This window comes from Triturus cristatus, chromosome 4_2, assembly GCF_964204655.1.
Source record: "Triturus cristatus chromosome 4_2, aTriCri1.1, whole genome shotgun sequence".
Taxonomy (NCBI): domain Eukaryota; kingdom Metazoa; phylum Chordata; class Amphibia; order Caudata; family Salamandridae; genus Triturus; species Triturus cristatus.
In genome coordinates this window covers 255,666,569-255,690,750 of record NC_140586.1, presented here as the reverse complement: position 1 = coordinate 255,690,750, position 24,182 = coordinate 255,666,569, and the positions used below count along the sequence as shown (strand labels likewise).

Genomic DNA, 24,182 nt, shown 5'->3' with positions numbered 1-24,182 from the left:
CAAAATCTGGTTGCCTATCATCGTATTACACAGACAGCAAAAAAATTCCCTATTTTCTTTTCAAATCAGTGCAAAGTTTCTGTAATATTCCCATAAGCAGTCATAAAAGAGGTTGAGCAAGTTGAACTTCAATACACAAATTCATCAAAACAATGGAAACGGCGGCGCACTACACCAAAGTAGCTGAAGAGAACACAGATTTAGTGGTAGTCAATGTAGCTTGATGAAGATGAGATTCATGCCAGACTTTCATGATATCCACATACAATAATTTAACATACAATGGGGCTTATTCACAAGACCATTGTGCCGCTGGTAATTCACTTTTTTCAGCTCACCAATGGTGCAATCGGCTTGCCCATATTTACAAGGCCAAGTAAAGTCACTCTGCGTGACTTTTCATAGCCTTGTAAATATGGGGCCCTTTCACACATTACTCTGCATGAAAGGAGCGTCCCATGAGTGTTGCTGCAGGGGTTCCCAAGCAACATAAATGGAACCCGACGCATTACGAGATTTACAACATTTTCTCCAGGGAATGCGTAGGAGTGGCACAACAAGGAGAAATACTTTTATTTCTCCTAATAATTTCCTCTTTCTTTGCATGCTGCATTCGGCAGCAAACATAGAAAGAGGAAAATAACAAGATGTATTGTTTTTGTGCAGGAAGGTGTCTCTTCCTGCACAAAACAATCATCCCCGCAGCGCAGGCACACTTGCAAAATGATGCAAGGTTGCCTGTACTGGTGCATGGCAAACGATTGTACGCCAGCACAGGGGAAAGCACTGTGTTTTATTGTTGTTAATACGATGCATCCATGTGCTTTAAAAATGATGCAGCTTGGCGCAGCTAAATGGCTTGCGGCGACGCACTGCATCATTTTCTTGTAAATGAGGCCCAATGAGTGCACATGAAGCCCATTTCAATATTCAATTATTACTCTGAAATTCATCCAGGGAGCCGGCCTGCCAAGAAGCAGGATGGGCACCCAAGTTTGTATATTTACAATTTGTCTGTTGAAAATTGCTAGCAGCGCTAGGCTTTCTGTCCAAAATGTAGGTAATGGGTGAAATATCTGGGAAGTTTACCAAACAGACATCAAGCCAAACAAAGTATATGACAGAGAATTGTAGCTGTTTATAACTCCTTTAACAGGAAGTGATTACAGTACTCATTTTTACAATCTCTAGAATCCTGCAAGTTTTCTAGGATCATTCCAAACACTAGGTAAATTACAATTGTCCAGGACAACCAGGCACTGGTGATTCTGGGATGCACGAATGCCATCCGATTTGCAGATTGTCCCAAGAGAAGATGAAGGACAGTGGAATTGTGTTTCTGTTCGGATTGACTCGTTAGTTCTCATTTTTGTGAAGTTTCCCTTCTCTTGACTTTTTGAATGTGTTTAAACAAAATCATCTCTTTGCAGTAATTTTACATAATTAAAAATTAAAAATTTCCAAGTCAGCCAAAAGAACGTTTTCTGGTTACATTTGGATTTATAGAGGCTTTATAATCGGGGGGCATCTGTGCATGCAAAGCATGCCAGCTCGGGGAACATAATTACACTCAACCAGCAACAGCTCCTACATTATGGTGGAGGAGCATCACCCTGCCTGCTGCGAGTGCAGCAGGCACACACAGGAATAAAATGGTAATAAATACCATTTTATTAATGTGTCCAAGGTTTGTGCTGTTACAGGGGGCTGGGCTGATCACTGCGATTGCTCTAGTATTGCAGCCCCCTGCCAGTGCGCAGGTCAGATTGGCCCGCTGCCTACAGCCGACCAGTCTGACCTGCGCACTTCAGAGCCTGCTATCCCAAGGCTGAGAAGCAGCCAAAGGATGGCGGTCGCAGGCCCCCAGCCTCAATATGGGCGCTGGGTTAGCCTGCTCCAGCCAATCCTGGAGATTGGCAGGTTTCACGTTGTACTAGGTCGGAAGTCCTTCCCTTTCCACCCGAGGAGAGTGCCAAGAGGAAGGAGACCGCATCCAGAGTCTCCGGCAGTGAGGACACGGAAAAGAGCGTCCAGCGGCAGGTAAGGAGCATATTATCAACGATAGCGATAGAAATATTATCGCCGGCTATCGCTCTAATATTATCGCCATGATAACGCTATATTTACAACGCATAGCGCTATGGCGATATTATTTCAGCGATAGCGGTGTTTTCAATGGAACATCGCTGGTTTTCCAGCGATGTTCCATTGAAAACAGCGATAACATTGCTGATACGACCCTGTGGTCCTATCAGCATAATCCATCTCCCATTAAAAGCATGCCTTAGTCAGGAATTTAACAGATGTTGAATTCTTGAGTGAAGGCTGAGGTAGCCCGATTTTTTTTGTTGCTGCACCTCCTTGTTAATATCGCGAAGCTGCCTTCACGATATTAACATGTGTTGTTTTCACAGCCACACCTTCTTTGCATCTCATTAGCGATGCGAGGCAAGGCTGTGAAAAAGCTCTACATCAAGGAAACACGCGCTACCGTGTCCTTGATGATATTGCGATATAATTATAAACGGATGCTAAAACGGCGATAATTATATCGTCAGCCCTTGCTAATATGCCCATAAATTCTTTGTATTTTTTTTTATTGTGTTGTTATCTCTTCCCCCCTCCGTCCCCCCAAACCCACTCCCCCACCACTCCGCCTCCACACTTGCCACTACTGCCCTCAACTTGGAGTCTCATCAATAAGTTTCACGACAGTCTGATCTAGTACACCCATTTGCCACGTGTAAGGCATTGTCTCGCGAGCCCTAAATTCTATCAGTACAGACTAACAGACAGAAATAAATCGGAAAAGCTATTTATCAAACCACTTACGTTCGAGATTTGCAATTTACGAATAATGTAATCAGGACACTTCTTCTCTTCCTTAATCACCACAGTGATGTTTCCAAACTTCAATGTGCCAGTCTCCAGGGTGGGCCAATATTGTGCGCACTTGACCTGTAAGGCGAGGAGGTGCCAATGGTTAGCCAATGCTCGGGGACAGCACTAAGCACATTATTGCATCTGATGGTACCACTTCTGCATCTCAGATTTAGCCATAGTTTCTTACATCTCTGAACCTTTTTTGGACCTTCAATGGTTCATAAAGTGTTGTGTGTTGTCTTGCAGTGTCCCACCTACTTTCTGATTTCATTCGAAAAAGCACAAATATGTGATGCAGGCCAGACCCACTGATGTTACTGAAAACTTCTAAAAATGCTTCAGTTTCAACTGTCCTTCTCACATTCTTTCCCGATACCCAAGCAGTCTGGAAGGGACGCTGATAGACTTAATGCAGGTTACGGTGCCACCACAAATAGCCACGAGAGGGCACCAGAGGACAAATAATGTTGCTAAAAAAGAATTCGTTGCTAGTTGGGGTTTGCCCGAGCCTCTAACAATCCATGCATTTCGGCAAACTGGAAAAACATCACTGTGGAGCTATCAATTAACAAATGAACATTAGCAAATGCAAGCATTACCAAAGCCGTAAACAAAGCACTTTCTTTTGTGTGTAGAGAAACGTCTTCACGAGCACCACGGGGACAGCATGCCAAACTTTCCAACTGACACAGGACATGTATAGCGCAGTTAATTGCAGTTTCAGCTCGCCTTTTCTAACACAGCAACAAGGCATAGATGGTAACTGAGTAAAGTTGTCTCGTAGGATGCAAGATAGGTCATTCTATGGGGGATATGTACAAGAAAGTGGTGGAGCGCGGCGTTAGTTTCCTTGGCTTAACGCCTCACTCCGCTACTTCTGAAACGCAAGGCTGCACCAAATTTACAAGAATGTGTTGCAGCCTTGCATTTCCCCCTACAATGGCTCTAAGTGTAGCAACTACAGGCCATATTATCAAGGAACAGCGATGACATTATCGCCGCTTTAGCGGCAAGAAACTGCTGCTAAAGCGGCGATAATGGGCTTGATAATATGCCCTTGTGAATTCCCATAGAAGCCAAGTTCACACCAGAACCTGGGCTGCTATGGGAATTCACAAGGGCATATTATCAAGCCCATTATCGCCACTTTAGCAGCACTTTCCTGCCGCAAGGGTGTCTGCATGCGGGGGAGGATTGTTTATGTGTAGGATGGTGTCTCTTCCCTGCACATAAACAATCCTAAAATGCCATTCTGTCACTGTCATGTGTGCTGCTTCATGCAGCACACATGAAAGTGAAAAAATTGCATTTTTTCCAAAGGTTTGTTTATGTACAGGAAGAGACACCTTCCTGTACATATACAAACCATGGCATTTTGCTTTTTCCATGTGTGCTGCACAAGGCAGCACACATGGAAAAAGCAAAAAAGAGGAGAAATAATGCATTTCTCCTTAATTTCGTCAAATTAAGGCCAGAATTTACCTGGTCTTAATGTTGGCGCTGCCTCCTGTGTACGCCACCTTTGTACATAGGGGGCAGCATCAAAATGAATGGGCGTTGCGGTGAAACACCCACCGCAACACCCACTGCCCACCCCTTTCACGCTAACCATAGCGGGAAAGGGGGCCTTATGTACAAGGCAGCAGCCTGGTACATAAGGCGCAGCCCCTATCGCCACCACAGTGTTGGTAAAAGTGACGTTGTTGTGGCGATAGGGTCTTGAACATATGCCCCTATGTATGGTTCAAGCAGCGGCTTGCAAAAAACAAGTTTGCCTACCCTGAATGTTTCAGACTCAGAAGAATGAACGGTTGGGTTAGATCAACTAGGTTTAAACCCTTGGGGGGCCTATTTAGGCAAAACGTCACGCAGAGCAGCGCAGCTAGTGTTCCAAGAGCATATTCACCAGGTATAACATTGTGGAATATGTCCCCAGAATAGGAACTTACCTACTGAAAATGGTACAGAAAAACAGATTTCATGGTATTCCCATTTTATAGGGGGGTAATTTGTAAGAAGAAGTCAATTTGGCTACACAATTAGCTATCCCTATTACATCTGTAATTGTGGGTGCAAACATACCAGTGTGGTATTACCACACAACTCAGAATGACCCCTACACTGTGAGTAGTGGAGTGGAAAAGTAGAGGGATGGGGCATACTGATTGCTAGTAAAGCAGGTGGAAAGGGAAGGTTATCCCAACAGGGAGAAGGTGGGACGAGGGACATTGTGGTACTCTTCTATGGAGGGGGTAAGAAATTACGGCTCAAAGGTGTACCAGACTACAAAAGCAGACTTAATTCAAAATTAGTCTGAATGAAAGCAGAGAACAATAATGAAAGGGGTGACATCAGACATACATTGTTCATTGTTCTTGCATTCCTAGTGCTTTCCATATACCACATTTTGTTCTAAAATACCGGCCAGTAGGGTGTGCTATTGGAAAGCATTTTGTACTCACCCTGTTCCCTTCTTCACAGCGGGTGACCATAACGATTATTGTTGATTTTTGTTCCCAGATCATTCTCCAGAAGTCATTAGTGGTTTCTTCCTTTGGACCTTCAAGGTAAAATATCATGTCATGGTTAAGCTTGGCAGTGAAGTCTAAATGCAGAAATAAAATGTTATGTCAAAAAAATGGAGAATGACCTTTACAACGCGGTCGTTACACCGCAGTATGTTTACATTGCGGCCATTACCGCGCAATTCGTTACAACGACGCGCTGGATGGCGCTCTAAACTAAGGCATAGTATGATTTACCATTCCAACACCTTCCCTACTGTTACGTAGGCTGGAGTTGGAATAGTAAATCATGCTATTCCTAAGTCCAGCGCCCTCCAGCGCAAGTCGTTGTAACAATTTGCGTTGTAACGAACATGATGTAAAATACTGCGTTGTGAATGTATGCGTTGTAACGTCATACATTCCAAAAAAATTATATCGGTTATCGAAAGCAGTAGGTTCTCACAGTCTGTTGAGTTGGAGGGTCACTTCCTGAATTTCAGTTAAGAGAATGCTTGTGCACATGCAGTTGTCATCAATTCATTTACGCCGGAGTCATCGGAGTAATTCTGGTAATTCTGCGTTACTCTTGGACGCAGAATCACCAATAATTACAAAATTACTCCTGCTCGTGTATCTATGATTAATTTGGGGGGGGGGGGGATCCTACCACAAGAGCATATTTAGCGAGCGTGAGGGGCCACTCATGCTCTCTATTCATGTTTTACTGCATTTAGCACTACTTCTTAGCACAAAATGCATCCTCACTGCCATTTTGGATGCAAGGGTGCATTTTGTGCTAAGCAAATTGCGCTAAATGCTGAGTGTAAGCTGGGGAAAAATCCTTTTCCAAGGCCAAATTTAGCTCTATTTCTTAGCACAACATGAATTTTTGCACGCATTTTGGATGCAAGGGGGAATTTTGTGATAAGAAAATAGCTCTAAACACCAGAAGCAATTTGGGGGGGAAAGCCAACCCAAAGAGCACATTTAGCAGGCGTACGCAAAATGCATTCTTGTGCCCATTTTGAATGCAGGGTGGGACTTTTGTGTAAAGAAATAGCACTAAACGCAGAATTACTCATCTTGCGTAATTATTAGTAATCTCGTGGAGTTCTTGGGTAATTCCATGTGATTACACTACACTGAATTGCAAGAGTTACACCCACTCCTAGTCTTCAACACTGCTAAAAATATTGGCTAATAACTGAGAGTCTGCTGTTCCTGTCACAATATCCAGTCTGTCCACTATATCTTTTACCTCCGTCCTTTCTTGCTGTTTATGTCTTCTCTCTGAAATCTTGGTCAGTCTTCTGACATCACAATAACAACACAGCTGTGTAAAGGGCACCATCATCTTGATATAAGTCAATCTACTGCTGCCACTGCTGTAGCCCGTGTGGATTATCTCCATAGTCAATTACTGTTTCAGTTGTCTTTTCCAGTAGCATTATGTCCACTAATTGGTGCATTTATTATATATTCGGGTCCTGTGTCATTGATTGTTGTTTATAAATAAAGATCACGGACCTTGCTGCAAGTATTTCCAAAATGGGTCTGAAGGGTGGAAAAGATTCAGTGGCTGTCTTCTTGCATTTAATATTATGTGCTTACGCATACTAATGTTTGTGTTCACAGTTTTCGGCGGGGACCAAAGTCTTTTTTTCTTCATCATATGTCTGTGCTCAGGCGACGCAGTGCAATGTCTTTGCGGCTAAGGTCTGCTCGATCCCAACTTTGTCAGGGAGAAGTCACCCTTTTCAGCATTCGAGCTGTAGCTATCTGTTCTGTAAGAGGCCCCTTTCCTGAATTTCTAAAGTCAGAGGGGCAGATTTACAAGCCCCGTACGCCACATTTGCGCCCCCGCTGCGTCACTTTTGTGCAAAGCCAGCGCCATGCTGCAGGGTTTTTACAACGTGACGCATCTAAGGAGATGCGTCACGTTGTAAAGCCCTGCGCCACATGTGGGCGTTACGACACAGGGGGGGGGCCTTCCGGCGCAGGAACGCCTCCGAAAAGTGGCTGAGTGAAATCTACAAGATTTCACTTAGTCACTTTTACAGCCATCCTGCGTCAAAACCCTGCACCTGCTTGAAAGAAGGTGTACGGATTGACGCAGCATGTTAGGAATAGGGGCACCCCGAGCCTTGCTGGAGCTGCGACTCCAGCAATGCGCCGCCTTTCCGCCGGGAGATGCGACACGCATCTGCCCATCCGTGCGCCACGGCGCGCCTCATCATTGGTGGCGCACGGGTGGGCAGATGCGTCGCAACTCTTCTGGCGCATCCCTGCTGATTAGCAGAGATGCGCCAGAAGTTGTAAATCTGCCCCCAAACAATCTAATCTAAATAATTAGATCCAGCTGTTTTTCCCCATTTTTTCACTCGTAATTAAGTCCTGTCCTCGAGCCCTGCAATTCACGTTTTTCTGAAGGAGTATTCACTTACAATGCATTGAATGATTTTAAAGAATGGCTTCGAGTCAGACCATTAAGCGATGATAATTATATTTATTTGCATATTAAAGCCATATTTGAGCACAGAACTCACTAACATGTTAGTTTCCTTGAAATAAGCCCAATATTTCAGGGAGGATAGAATTTAAACAATTACGTTGAGAGAAATTTACAAAACATCTCTTCAAGATGTAGTTAGTCAAAGACACTTTTATTCTCAGGCATGTATGTATGTGGCATTTGTGTAGATCAAACCTAGTCAAGAGGCAGTGAAGCGCTGTATTGGGTCAGAGGCTGAGTTACAATCTGTATATTTTATTTGCATACCTGCCAGCTTGAAAAAAAGTGGTGGGCGCTTGGAGGAGGCGGAGCCTCATGACAAGAAGTACCGAAGAGGCACTTTTGAACCCTACCCTGCCCCTAAGTATCCTTCCCCCGAAAAAACACCTTGCTGAGGCTGGTGCTGATGTCCTGGGGTGTTTTCACACTGCTTAATGGACGTTAGCAGTTTAAAGACTCTTTAACGAGCTGAAAACCACCATTTACAGCGGTTTTCTGCTCGTTTTCCTTGCCACCCTGTGATATCGGCTCCTTGCCAGGTGACCGTGTGATGGGAGCCGATATCATGCGTCACACGGTGGCACCGTGTGAGTTGGCAGGTGTGTATTTGTATGTCTGTTATTCCCGCTTTTCCTGTTCCTTTCACTTTGCTTAGAATCTCATCCGATAGTAAATTCCCTTCCCTCCTTTGCCACTTGGTTTTCCCCAGTCGAATGGTTACGAATCTCTTGTCAGATGTTTGACAGTTGATCTGCTGAGGAGCTGCTGGTAACTACTGTGAGAAGAATCATAGCTCAGAAATCTTTCCGCGTTTTGAAGCCTCTTAACATCCCAATCAAGCATTGGTTCTAGGCAGTTGGCACTGTCTCTTAGAGGGTGGTAGAATATTTTCGGTGTGCTTGCGTAGTGTTAATAGTTAGGGTTGGCCAGTGTGATCATATACATGGCTGGTTTAAAGTTACCTAAATACCCTCATCTTCCTTACCTTCAAGCATGCCTCTAAGTTTCACCACAGCTGCATCAAAAATCCGTCAGCTGTTCAAGTTGATCATGCATTACTGCTGGTAGAATCAGCGGCATAACGCGGGTTGCCAGCGGCATAGCGGGGGTTGTCAGCGGCATAGCGGGGGTTGCCAGCGCCCGGTGCAAGGCAACTATCCTTTCACTTTTCTTTTTAAAATTATATTGGGGCAGATTTATGTTGCACTTGCGCCACTTTTGTGCCGCCGTTGCGTCACTTTTGTGACGCAGCAGCGGCGCAAATCCTGCGCCATGGTGCGGGGTATTTACAACGTGACGCATCTGGGAGATGCGTCACGTTGTAAAGCTCTGCGCCACATGTAGGCGTTCCAGGGCAGGTGGGGGCGTTCCGGCGCAGGAACGACTTCTAAAAGTGGCTGAGTGTAATCTACAAGATTTCACTCAGTCACTTTTAGGCCCATGCTGCGTCAAAACCCTGCGCCTGCTTGAAGCAGGCGTAAGGATTGACGCAGCATTGTACAGATAGGGCCCCCCAGAACATTGCTGGAGCTGCGTCGCGCTTGCGACGCAACTCCAGCAATGCGCCACTTTTACGGCACAGATGCGTCACGCATCTGTGCCGTTTTTGCCCCATGGTGCGCCGCATTATAAATGCGGCGCATCCATGGTGGCGCAGCTGTGGCGCATTATAACTGGCGCGTCCCTGCTGATATGCAGGGATGTGCCAGTTATCATAAATCTGCCCCATTGCCTCTGTCACCCCGCCCACGCTGCGCCACTGGGTCGAATACATGGGAGCCTGCAATCCCTGTATAAAAGCCTGTCTCCTATTTCCTTATCACAGGCAGTTTGCGACTTCTCTCGTCATCTGCAATAAAGAAATTATGTAGCTGCTCAACAGTAGTAACTTATTACTGTTGAGTTCTGACCACACCAGGCAGGGTGAAAGGCATGTCACGAAGCATACTCAAAACTGCAGGTTAAAAACCAGAAAATTAAACCTGACTTTTCCCTTGTCTGCTCTCTTTATTTGGATGAACAGTGCTAAACAGAAAGGAGATATTTATGGCTACATGTTTATCTTTTGCACCTTTAGGCGATAAATGAAAGATAGAATATCTCTGAGTGTTTCTGGGCTACAACGTTTTTTAAAAAAAAAATATGACTTCTATTACACTGATTCAAACATGTTTTGGCAACAAATTTCAAACTGCTTTTGGTCTGTATAATGTTGCACTAGAGATTCTACTCATAATCTACATATTCACAAACATCCTACTGCTTTCATATTAAAGACCGTGGGCCCGATTCACAGAACTAATTTAAGACAAAATCCTAAACTTACTACCATTTTCGTATTCACAGAAGACACTTACTCACTTCAGTATTCACAGAAGTTAGGAGTCCTAACTTTAGGACTCCTAAATGCCTTCTGTGAATACCGAAAGTCTTAAAATTAGGATTTTTCTCAGTTTAGGAGTCCTAAAGTTAGGACTCCTCACTTTACTACTACTAAACTGAGAAAAATCCTAATTTTAAGGCTTTCGGGATTCACAGAAGGCATTTAGGAGTCCTAAAGTTAGGAGTCCTAACTATACTACTACTAAACTGAGAAAAATCCTAATTTTAAGACTTTCGGTATTCACAGAAGGCATTTAGGAGTCCTAAAGTTAGGACTCCTAACTTCTGTGACTACCGAAATGAGTAAGTGCCTTCTGTGAATACCAAAATGAGTAAGTGCCTTCTGTGAATACCAAAATGGTAGTAAGTTTAGGATTTTGTCTTAAGTTAGTTCTGTGAATCGGGCCCCAACACACCAACGATTTAGGTAGTTTGCGGGAAGGGTGAACGTGTGACGAGGAATAAATTATCTCCTTTTATACATTATAAGGAAATTGGTAGTCACCTCGGATGGAAATAAAAGTTAATTTTCTCGTCAGATAGCTCCTAGCTCCCTGGAACTGTTCACAGTGTAGAGTCTTAGGCAACTAGGCTGACATGCCGGATAAAGGACTACGCAGACACATTGTATGGGGTACTAGGACTGGCCCAGGGCATGTGCGCCCGGCCTCCTTTATTAGCAGGGTCACCTGACCGGTGACGCCTGGGATGGGTGGGTGTATACTGTGTGTGTAACACAAAGTGGAACACTAGAACGTGTCCAGCAGGACACTACAAACAGAACCACCGAGAGGTGTCTGCCACAGATAACGATTCTTAGTCATATCTTGCAAAGGGATCAGCAACATTTTGATGGGGTAACATCAGACTACTGCACAGGGTAGAATCATATATGTTCTCATTATTGACTTCAGTCACGTCCTTTGATAGGCTTGAATCAACTAAGCACAAGCCACATGCATTACAATATGAAGAACACCCATGTCTCTGCCTGATTTAAAAACTGAAATTGGGTGCCGGATCGGCACGGGACTGTTAGTACCCGATGGGCACCCACGGGAGGTTCCCGGGGTATCACTCTTGGCCCTACGTCCCCCCCTTATTTTAGTTCTCTGTATCCCTTCTATAGCGATTGTTGTGATGGGGGAGACTCGCCCTTTTGGGGTGCGGCTAAGAGTCGGTATGGTGTTATGTCTACCACCGCTTACTGGTCCGTTCAGTTATGAGGCACATGTCAAGGTTTGTTCTGCATGTACTGCTCTTTTTGTGTGACTAATAAAAACAAGTTTGACAAAAAAAAAAAAAATGAAATTGGCTCTTTATCAGTTCATATATTCTGCACCCAAAGTCAATGGAACTGCATACAGTGCAGGCACAATGATATTTGCTGGTCCATGTGAGGTCTCATTTTCCACTCTCTGCACTAGAAAAGGGGTTACATAGGAGTTCCCATCAACAAAAGGGAAATCCACAGTGTTCACTGACTCTGAACAATATGGATGTTCCTGTTGAGGATGGGAATAAATGTTCACTTTTACAAACACCAGACATTGTTTTCCTTCCAGGCCTTAACAATCATGATCTCCATGACTTCCTACATCCTGTGGTAATACAAGTGGTAACAACACTTCCACTTGAGTATGTTGCCAACTGACTTCCACACGTGTGCCCACATTACAATTTGGTTAAAGTAATATCCCCTGGGAGATAGCACTTCAGCAAATTCTGAGTGGCCCAGTATTCTAGCAGCTGAAATTACTGAGTGAAAGAACACAGGGCCCAAATTTAGCGGATTTTCACACCCTGTCGAACCTCATGTCAATGACGTTTCCCACCTGCTCAGAGATGGTGAGAAATCCCACTGACGAACTCCCCAGATCTGGGAATCTGGATGCTGTAAAGGACCTGGTTTTCCCTGGTTCACATTATATTCCCCTTTCAAGAGACTTTGGGGCTTATTTACAAGCCCCTTGCGTGGCCAGTATGTCATTTTTTCCCATATTAAAAGTGAAGCACCAGCAGCACCAGGGGCCTGCAAATAAGCCCCTTTATCTAAGAATGTCTCTATTTGAGAGCTGGTGATACAGTCTAGAAGCATTGATTCCAGCTCTGATGCCCCCCCTCCCCACACCGCCCCACTACACTCCCACCCAGAATACTAGGCAATGGAGCCATAAAGAAGAGCCAACTTCATAAATAAATGCATCACATTTAAAAAAGTGTACCCATGATAATTAACACTTTCCTTACCTTGTGCAGCAATGTACTTTCGATGTTCCTTGAAACCCTGTTCAGACAGAAAACATACCCTCATGGTAAAAATAGTTTAACAATCTAAAGCCATTTATAACAGAATATCAAAATCCTTCCTGTATTTCAGATCAAAGCTGTATATGAAGAGCATGATCCAGTGATGGGTGCAGAAACTGGGTTTAGAGGGTGTAGTTCGTGAATTGAATCGCGATACCACTTGGAATCCCACCATGAGCAGAATAACATTGTCTGACCTTCACTAAAGCATTAAAGATGTCTTTACATGCATTCAATTTCCAGAGTCACACTGCTCCTCATACAGATGCATCAACAATGGCCAAATGTGCTGCACTCACTTTAATGGGTAACATGTCTGTATTCAGGAAGCCAGGCATGCAACTAATTATCATTTCGTGATCTCAACTAAATAGCACTGTCCCCAATGATGAGTTCTGTCTCTGAAATTGGAAGTGTTATATGTAACATCAAATTTGATCCACAGACTCTGGTTTTCTATGCGGTAAGGCCATAGAACCCTTTAGTTTTCTAAAATTAGACGGAGATGCGGCCAGCAGAGGGGATTGATCGTAAGGCCTTGTTCACAAAGATTTTGCTGTGAGTAGTAAGCCAAGAGTACTACAAGAATAAGTCATAGCAACAACTTTGTTGATTGGGCCCTTTACTTCCGTCCTGTGTCTGTATATTCAAGTAGTTGTCAAAAAAATTCGAGGCTGTGTTAGGAACTGACCTTTTTATGTATATCAATATTTAAGAAAAATTGCAGTGTACAAATTGAAATGAAAAATATGTCGAGAATTTATATGATGTTAGAGCGAGGAGTGCATATTGACATGGGAGGGCACCATGCTCTATTTCTGAAACAGGAAGTGTTTGTCTTGGTGTAAAGACCAGGGGTTATTTCGATAATGCCCTGTTACTTACTGGTAATCTTCATTGCTCCTGGTCCCGTTGTCCTCGTCCCATTCATAAACAAGTGAAATAATCCTATCTCACCAACAGAAAAATAGAATAAAGGAATGCTGGCCCTACCCCACCCCTCCCACCGGGAGTACATAAACATAGTTTACCCAGCATTCCCTCTAAAGCACCAAGCCAAAGATGCAGACATGTCCAGGAGGGAGGGAGGGTAGTAATGAATGGGACAAGGACAACGGGGCCAGGAGTAATGAAGAAACTGAAAATACAGAGCAGAAGGCTGGAAAAATGAGGGTGCATTATGTGCCAAAAATGCATACAAAATAGGGGAGGTAAAGGATGTTAAGAACAAATTTAAGGGGTAATGGAAAATTGCTCAGTTATTACATTAATATTTTCATATTTCGATATGAGACCTGCAATATAACCGTCCTAAGAATTCTTTCCATTAAACTAGATATAACACAGTATATATGGACAGTGTTTCAAAGCTGTGTTCGCTTGCAAAACATGAAATGTAACGATATCCACATCAATAACAGCATTTCCTTTATTTGGATACAGCACCCACATCCTTTTACTGCGATTGATAACAGCATTAAATCTTTTTCTCGACAGAAATATATGTGAGTAGCAAATACCACTTACATTAATAAAGCTGGCATTGATATAATCAGACCCCGGTTCTCCGTTTATCAAACTGAGCTCAACTCGATTTTCATCATCTAATGAAACAAGTACATATAAGTTATACAATGAATATTTAAATTAGGCCTTGTCCAGTAAATGTCAGCTCTCAAGATACTTACATGGCAGAATATCTACATAGCGGTTCTTCGACTGGTTGTACGACTCGCGAGCATCCTTTATGGCCAACTTGCTGAATACCCTAGGAATACTCTGAAAAAGTGCAGCAACAGATTAACATAGGCATTCTTTGTTATAACCCCCTACATCGCATACTACGGTGGAGTCGAGAGTTGCTGACTTATTAACATTAGACCGTGCTATATAAAGCCCAATTGCTCAAATTTGAAGCTATATTGCTAAATGTCATGTGGGCTGAGTAGGCTTTGCTTGAAAGGTTCACCCTTAAACAGAAAATCATACCAGGCACCCTTTGAATCACAGAGAATGATTTGTTGTTGGTGATAGACAAAGAGGAAGTGTGACTGACAGAGATGTTTTAAGGCATGGGCAATCTGGGCAATTGCCCAGGGCCCCCACCTTCCAAGGGGCCCCCTGAGAAACTGAACTTTGTTTTTATGTAAAATATAATTTAGTATTGTTTGGTATGTGGACTTGAATTAGCAGTTCCTAAAAAACAAAATTATTCCATATAGTGGCCCCCAAAACATGTTTTGCCCAGGTCCCCAAAATTCTTAAGATGTCACTGGTGACCAAAGTTCTGACCATTTTACCTGTCCATATACCTCGATCTTTCCACATGCATAAACACATGAAGGTTACAGTCTGAAAGGGGTATCATGTCCAAATATATTGATGAAGCATGTGATCAACCTCCTTTGATTAAGCTACACATTCTACACCATTAGTATGCATCAGTCCAATCATAGTTGAAGTAGCTGCAAAACTACAATTAACCATAACAAAAACGGCACCGCAGAGCTGCTGTAAGACAGCCTCGAACTGCTGACATGCTTGCTAATCCTCAAACGTAAGGGACTCATACATTTATAACTTACTACTCTGGGAAAAGGAATTATGTTTAGCCTCCATTTTAAAAAGTGAAATGCAAGCATTGGGTATAATGTTAATTGAATTTGAAATGAGGTTGTAGTAGACATATTAAATCTGACTGAAATTCTACTTCAATTTCTCAGAGACGGTCCTCAAATATTTCTCATAGCCTGTAAAGATTTATGAACTATACCAACAATTTAAAATAAATGCCACTGAAAAAAATAGACATAATAAATATATTAGTTGGCAGCCTTAAAGTTATAGAATGGAAGACGGATACACATACTTATGTCTCTGATCCATACATAACACTAAGAAGAGCAAAGGCAGCAGAAGACAATGCTATACCTAAGAGATAAACATGCTATTTAACGTTCTTCACACATTGGCAAAGGTCCATCAACATTATATATTGATCCAGAAGAAGGGAGAGTGGGACAACTAGGGACGTGATGATTATTCACAAAGATTTCTGCTATCTGGAAAAGCAGCATACCACCTAAAATTTCCTTCTAGTGTTGAGAACTTCCTTAAATAAAGTGCTTCCTTAGTTTATTGATAAGAAAGACAAGTTTCCTTCCACACCCCTTTAATATCTATCCCAACATTAACAAGAACTGTTTAGACAACTTAGTGGGCGATTACGATGTCGCGCGGAAAGCCTCCTCCCGACAGTCGGAATCGCCTCGTCCGCGTCGGAGCCCTTCCGACTTACTCAGTCAGTTCACATTCCGGCCGCCCAATTACGAAGTTCACGGTCGGAATGTAAAATGTGCGGTCATTCCAAATCAGTTCTGAGAGACTCACAGAGTATTAGTGTAGCTCTGAACTGCATCATACACCCCTTTTGGACATCGTTTCCGCCCTCGTGATTACAATGTCAATTTCCAACAACCTCTCCACATCGGCCAGTCCGACACAGAAAGACAGTCAGAATGTGACTTTGGGGGCCCCTGGAAGGGCCCCCTAGTCCCCTCAGCCTACAGTTGATGGCTGAGGGGGTACCTAAGGAACCCCCCTGTGAAACCCTGCACTGTGTGGCAGGCACGTGGTGTGCCTGCAACAGGGTGCAGGGTTTTCTGAAAACAACCCATTTCCACATAGAGTCTGTCTTATAGCCGGTTGTCGGGCAGACCACGAGCTCCCACAGGGAACAATGGGACTCCGACCAAACAGTGTTCAGTTGCATTGTAATCCAGCTGTCGGGACCGCCGACTGCAAGACGGTCGGTCCCGATTCCGAGTAGGTGTCGGGCGGAGGCTTTCCACCTGACATCTTAATGAGCCCCTTAATGTTCATTACATTTTCTTTCAAACTGTATTGTGTGCTTATGCTAGCACCTTGAATATCTGTTTCAAATATAATACATAGTAAGTATAAATTGAGGCATTGATAAATAACTACCTGAAATTCAGCCAGGAACAGTCTTGCTTCATCCGCCATCTTTCTCCTGTGGGTCTCTAACAAATGATCACCAGAAATTGGTTCCACGCTCAAAAGCTGCTTCTCATCATCTGCAAAATTGCAATGTAGTTCATGGCATGAATCATGTTTTATTAAAAATCTAAGTAACATTTATGAAGGCTGAGGTTTTTACTATCAACACATTTGACCCACAACTGTGGAATTTGGCAAATTGAATGTTCCTTCCAGTTGTACTCGCCTTAAGTAGGCATCCGCTTCTGCAATTTAGAGGTTTTATGACGAAGGTGCTCATGTCTAATCAAACCCAATCTTATATAAAAGCACATCTCAGGTTACAAAAATAAATTACCTACTGGCGGTCGCCAGTAGGTAGTTATAGTTAGGACATAGCTTCCCCAGGAAACTCGTTTTTTGTTTTCGCAATAACTTTGGCGCCGGTTGACAAATCTTTGCGAAATTTTGAAAACGTATGGCCTATTACGGTCAGCTCCTATCTTGAAAGTTTTGGTGTGATTCGGCAAGCGGGGGCCGAGAAAAAAGGGGGGTCCCAAAACATGTTTTCTCCATGTTAATTCCCATAGGAAACTTTAGACACGGCTACAGTCTGAACTCCTGAACGGAATTACACCAAATTTGGAAAAAGGTAGTGCTTGGTTCAGAAAGTGCCCTTTTTGTAAATGACGTAAATCCATTCAGTAGTTGTGGAGAAAATAAAAAAATAGAGGTAAAACAATCAATTTCCCATAGGAAACTTTAGACACGGTTACAGCCAAAACTGCTCAACGGAATAAAACCAAATATGGCAAAAAGATACTGCTTGGTTCAGAAAGCGCCCTTTTTTAAATGGTGTAAATCTGTCCAGTAGTTGCTGAGAAAATCAAAAAATAAAAGTTTTGATTTCTATGGCCACGCAGGATCCGCGGACCATCCTGACCACGAGCTTTATTCTAATTGGCTGTCAACACTCCAAACCAGGAAGTGTTGGCAGCCATCTTGTGCCTCGGTAACCGAGGCACAAGAAAACAGAAAAACTAAGGTGCAAAACAAGAAAAGGGGGCAGGGCAGAAACACCATGACCACCTAGGCCTGCTCAGAGGGTCCCACAAGGACCCCCAGGGCCAAAAAAAGCATTTAAAAAAAAAAAAAGAAAATCGAGAGATGCACGGAGGATCTGCGGATCTGGCCGAGTTGCAAGTTGGGGAATTAATTCCCCTTGAATAATGAGGGTCCCTGGGGGCCAACTAGCCCACCAGGTACCTCCAGTATGTGCCAGGGAGCTGTGTTGCAGAGAGGTGTTCAGAGGCCACGCCCCTTTTTACACCTCTCTGCAACGCAGCTCTGTGGCGCATACTGGAGGTACCTGGTGAGCTAGTTGGACCCCAGGGACCCTCAGGGTTCAAGGGGACTTTATCCCCCAACTCAAAATGCACCACGAGGGGGCGTTTGCACAGTGGTGAAGGGAGGGGGCGGGCCAGATTTGACATGTGTGTAGACACGCCCTGTGGTGCATTTTAAGTTGGGGAATTAATTCCTCTTCAATCCTGAGGGTCCCTGGGGACCAAATAGCCCACCACTTACCTCCAGTAAGCGCCACTGTGCTGCGTTGCAGAGAGGTGGCCCAGGCCATGCCCCTTTTTACACCACTCTGCAACACAGCTCAGTGGCGCTTACTGAAGGTAAGTGGTAGTCTAGTTGGCCCCCAGGGACCCTCAGGACTCAAGGGGACTTAGTCCCCCAATTTACAACGCACCAGAGGGTGCGTTTGCACAGTGGTGCAGGGAGGGGGCATGGTTTGATGTCAGAGGTGTGCAAACGTGTTTTAAGTTGGGGAATTAAGGCCCCTTGAATCCTGAGGGTCCCTGGGGGCCAACTAACCCACCAGGTACATCCCGTAAGTGCCACAGGCCTGCATTACATAGAGGCGGTCCAGGCCATGCCCCTTTTTACACCTCTGTGCAACGCAGCTCTGTGGCACTTACTGGCTGTACCTAGTGGGCTAGTTGGACCCAGGGACCCTCAGGATTCAAGGGGACTTAATCTCCCAACTTAAAACGGCCACAGGGCGTGTTTGCACTCATGTCACCTCAGGGTCCCCTTCCCTTCACCACTATGCAAACGCGCCCCGTGGCGCGTTTTAAGAGGTAGTTTTAATCCCTCTGCCCCATTATGTACTAGGGACTTGCAGAGGAGGTCATGCTAATCACAGGGGTACCCCAACACATAGTGTTCCCTAGTGTTTGTAGGTGTTTTCACTATATTCTAGGTGTCTTTTAGCATAGCACTGGCTCTAGGCCTGATTAGTCAGAGTCAGTTACCACCAGTACCCGTCTGAAAAAGTTGTGGGTACAGGATGATTTTGCAACAAGGCCTCTTTCTGCTCCTCTGTTGGTTCTTTCTGGACATGTTTAGCTTTTTCCTGCACTTTACTTTGTCTTTGTGAACTTCTGTTGCCTCTTTCTGCATTTCATTTGCTTCTTTCTGTGCGTTTTTATTTCTTTCTTCAGATGTCCAACCTTTGTAGGCATAGTTAGAAACTAGCATTTAAAAAACATTTGAAATTCACTGAAAAAAACATAGGTTTCGGGTATGTTATAGTTCGAAATTAGCGTTTAAAAAACCTTAGAAATTCACTGAAAAAACCATAGGTGTTAGGGAAAGTTATAGTTAGTTGGATATATCATTAGTACAAAACCCGTGAAATTCCCCCGTTATAGTTAGTTCAGCTAACTATAACTTGCGCCCCCGCAATGCACTGCTGATGACTTTACATATTACATCACTCATGACATGGTCAGTGACATCACTGATGACATCTCAAATAACATCACTGATGACATCACTGCTGACATCATCCATTTGATAAATTGATGCATCTTCTCACACCCTAATATAACCTTTGATACACCCACTCTAAATTACACTTAGACGGCCATTCTCAATACCATTGACACTCCAACACCAAAAACTACATACCCACTCACTGATTCTTAGGTTTACACACACATCCACTCACTCATCCGTACAGTCACTCATACTTATGGTCACTCAGTACAGGACTATCATATGCACTTATACACCTATATAGACACTCACATACTGACTGCCACTCATCCATAGAGGTACTCACACATCTAGTCAGTCATGCAAACAAATAATCACACTCTCATTTACTCACCTATGCAGTTATACACACACCAGCTCACTTACTCAAACAAATACTAGCACATTCTTACGCTCTTATACAATCACTTATACAAGCACACACTCATCCATACAGCCACTCTCACAATCACACATTCTCACTTATAGCCATTTAAATACTCTAACACACATATATACTGCCTTTTACATATGTAGTTACTCGCACATGTACCAGTGAGATATACATTCACTCACTAACACACCTATACACATACTCACCCACCCATGCAGTCCATCAAAGATGCACTCTTAAAACCATACACCCAGTGAATCACCCACTCACACATCTATGCACAGAGTCACACACATCCCACCCACACACTCAGGCACCCATAGAGATACTCAGACAACCAATCAATAACTCATATAGACACTCATGTAGCTATTCACAAACCCATGCAGCCGCTTACACACCAACAGACAGACGGATACAGACATTCACACAGTTTAGTCACTAACCCATGCATTCAGTAAGATACGTTTAATAATTCATTGATAGACTCAGTCACACACCTACTAAATCATCCATTCAGACACTTATACACCCACTCAGTCTTCAATATGCCTTTCTCTATATATATTAAACATATTTAAACTTTACAGAAACACACAGTCACTGGATGAGGTAATCAGTGATGTCATCAGTGATGTCATTGACCATGTCATGAGTGATGTAATATGTGACATCATCAGCAGTGCATTGCGGGGGCGTGAGTTATAGTTAGCTGAACTAACTATAACGGGGGAATTTCACAGGTTTTGTACGAGTGAAATGTCCAACTAACTATAACTTTCCCGAAAACCTATGGTTTTTTCAGTGAATTAAAACTATTGATACAAATAAAGATATCTTCATTCAGATGTGTGCATGCTGTAGAATTAAAAACAGTTAACAATATAGATTTTTAAAATCGATCCACATGAGTCCTGAGATATTCACTATAATAGCATGAAATGAGCCTTTAGCTCAAAGGAAAGGATAATGTGCCATCAGCAATTAGCATCTAGAGGATTATGAATAATCACTTAAATATTAAGAAGAAATAGTTCCAATTCACACTACTTTATAAATGAGAACCTTGCCTTTATTTTAGAAAATACAATTGTTCTGTCTTCAGATAATACCATGGCACTACTTTTGTCTGAATTAACCCTTTTATCCCTCAACACAAGTTTTCCATTTTCTTTAAACATTCAGTTGTCTCCTAAAATATACTTGTCATTTTCAGTCCATTTACTAATCATGTCTCAAAATATGATCATATCATATTTTGAGAATACAATAATTGTTAAGTATAAGAATTAGCAGGAGATGAGAGTGTTGATCTCTGCTGACTGCTGCTTCAACCAAAATATAGCATGAAATGAATGGACGAATGACACTCATTTCATGGAGAACAGTTTGAGGCAACCTTTGACCACCTTCTTTCATTTTGCTTTTCATCATAAATAGTGTGAATGTTTGGCGTCAGCTGCACTCATGCCAACATCACAGTGCTGCAAATGGAGAATAAGAGATTTGCATTTTAATAAACTAGCCACCCATCTACAGTGTAACATAGTATCTTTTAAACAATTAACAATTGCCTTTATCTTCCTTGCCCTAATCATTTTTCTTCCTGGAGAAGAATGGGCATTGTTTTCTGCAGAATTAGGGGCCTAGTCACAAAGGTAAATTCACACATGTAAAATTCCATTCAGGTGTAAATTCACTCCTGAATGTAGATGTAAATCTATACTTTTATGCTGGTCAAAATTTCTGAATGTAAACATACATGTCTCATTCCCCACAGTTCAGGGTGAGAAGACGTATAATTTGAATTTATGAGTGTAAAGTTTTACAAGTAACGTTTCACATATTGATGACAATCTCCACTACAAAGGCTGAAATCTCCCTATGGGAAAGTATAGGGAAGCTTACTAAAGTTTATTACTAAAAAAATTATATATATATATATATATATATATATATATATATATATATATATATATTCACTGAAAAAACCATAGGTTTCACACATGTTATAGTTAGCGGAAATTTTACTGATAAAAAACCAATGAAATTCCCCCGTTATAGTTAGTGCAGGCAACTATAACTCACGCGACCGCAATCCTCTGCTGATGCTAATACTGTATTTAGACACTTATTTGCCCATGTCTTCTTCCATACATTTTTAGCTATACATATATTACAAATATTTTTTTTTCATAAAGACACATATGTCATCAGCAGAAGATTGCGGTCGCGTGAGTTATAGTTGCCTGCACTAACTATAACGGGGGAATTTCATTGGTTTTTTATCAGTAAAGTTTCCGCTAACTATAACATGTGTGAAACCTATGGTTTTTTCAGTGAATTTGCAAGGTTTTTTAAATGCTAATTCCTAACTATAACGTGTGTGAAACCTATGGTTTTTTCAGTGAATTTGTACGGTTTTTTAAATGCTAAGTTACTTTACGCCATTCGTGGCGTGCACGCCCACTTAACGCAGTTCGTTCCGTGCGCGCACGGTGAGCACGCGGTGCGCTTCGCGCACCGCGCGCCCACTTTACGCAGTTAGTGCCGTACACGCAAGGTGGGCACCGTGCGCACATGGAGGACATATTATGCGCTTCCTTGTGATAGGTAATCTGTTAAATTTAATTTGTAAGTGATGACAATAATACGCCATGCACAGAGAGTGGTTTTTTTTTCGTACGGTAAGCGTAATCGGCGAAATTTACAAAAAATTAAAATTTACCGTTTTTGGCCTTAGGGGATCTTTGAGGACTCAACTAACATGGCTATGTGCATGGGCGCTGTCTAAACAGCCCCTTTATATGTTTTTTGCCTTTGTTTACAGCCCCCCCCCTCAGAGTGCGAGAGAGAAAATGGCGGCCGCCGCTTCCTGGTTTCGACCGATTCGAATGTTTACTTAGATGTAACAGCCAATCAGAATCGCGCTCGCGCACGCCACCGTACGCGTACGGTAAGCTTACGGTAAGCGTACCGTAAGCTGGCTCAGATATATATATTGATTTAAAGGCTATTTTCTCAGAATCTACTGAACAGATTTACACCAAACCTACAAAAGGCACTTCCTTGACCTGAGGACTACCTCTCTGCCAAATTTCTACTAATTCTGTTCAGCCGTTCGGGCTGTAGCCCTGTCTAAAGGTCCTATGGAAAAATGCATGGGAAAAACGCGTTTTGGGACCCCCCTTTTATCTCAGCCCCCGCTTGTCGAATCCCCCCGAGACTTTCAGGGTAGGAGCGGAGCGTAGCGCCCCACCTATTTTGAGAAATTCGCGAGGATTCGTCGACCGGCGCCAAAGTTATTCAAAATAGAATGTTGCGGATTTCCTATGGAAATAGGGTCCTAACTATAACTACCTACTGGCGACCGCCAGTAGGTAATATATATATATATATATATATATATATATATATACATATATATATATATATATATATATAATATTTCAATGTAGAATGTACATGTAACATAATTTAAAATAATGAGTATTAACATATAACGAATAAAATAAAATGTTACAGCACATTAATTCTTCAAAACAAAATATTTGTATAGGGAAGCTTACTAAAGTTTATTACTAAAAAAAAAATATATATATATATATATATATATATATATATATTATATAATATTTCAATGTAGAATGTACATGTAACATAATTTAAAATAATGAGTATTAACATATAACGAATAAAATAAAATGTTACAGCACATTAATTCTTCAAAACAAAATATTTGTATAGGGAAGCTTACTAAAGTTTATTACTAAAAAAATTATATATATATATATATATATATATATATATATATATATATATATATATATATATATATATATATATAATATTTCAATGTAGAATGTACATGTAACATAATTTAAAATAATGAGTATTAACATATAACGAATAAAATAAAATGTTACAGCACATTAATTCTTCAAAACAAAATATTTGTTCAATAAGTAAATATAATAATTTATTTTATAAATAATATTTTTAACAAAATAAAAAATCCCACCCTCACTAGCATTTAAAAAAAATGTTTAGTCAATATAATTAAAGCTTATTTGTTGAATTAATGGAAACTGTTATTTACTATTTCAAAGTTTAATAATAAATGTAATGCTTTTAAAAAAAGAAGTTAACTATAAAATATATACAATTCATTTCAATTCAAATTTATTCTAGTGCTTAGTCTTTACATTTACATTTACACATCTCTCATGCGGCAGAACATTAGAAAGAGATGTTTCTTTACAATCAGAACAAGATATAAAAGGACTTCTGTTTTCTTTCAAGATTTATGTATAATATAGGAATAATTTGTTCCGTCAAGATCATTGTTCGTGACTAATATTAGTAG

General features: G+C 42.0%; 1 protein-coding gene across 6 annotated transcripts in view; it reads right to left on the bottom strand.

Moving 5' to 3' along the window:
* The window catches only part of PTPRC (protein tyrosine phosphatase receptor type C), a 623,869-nt gene that overhangs the window by 68,286 nt on the left and 531,401 nt on the right, over positions 1-24,182 (bottom strand). For all 6 annotated transcript variants that reach the window (XM_085601450.1, XM_085601451.1, XM_085601453.1 and 3 more), the window contains 6 exons: positions 16,582-16,691; positions 14,283-14,373; positions 14,122-14,198; positions 12,535-12,571; positions 5,346-5,443; positions 2,833-2,958 (listed from right to left, as the gene is read on the bottom strand). In XM_085601450.1, coding sequence (XP_085457576.1) covers positions 2,833-2,958; positions 5,346-5,443; positions 12,535-12,571; positions 14,122-14,198; positions 14,283-14,373; positions 16,582-16,691 — 539 coding nt within the window. The remainder of the gene's footprint in view (positions 1-2,832; positions 2,959-5,345; positions 5,444-12,534; positions 12,572-14,121; positions 14,199-14,282; positions 14,374-16,581; positions 16,692-24,182) is intronic.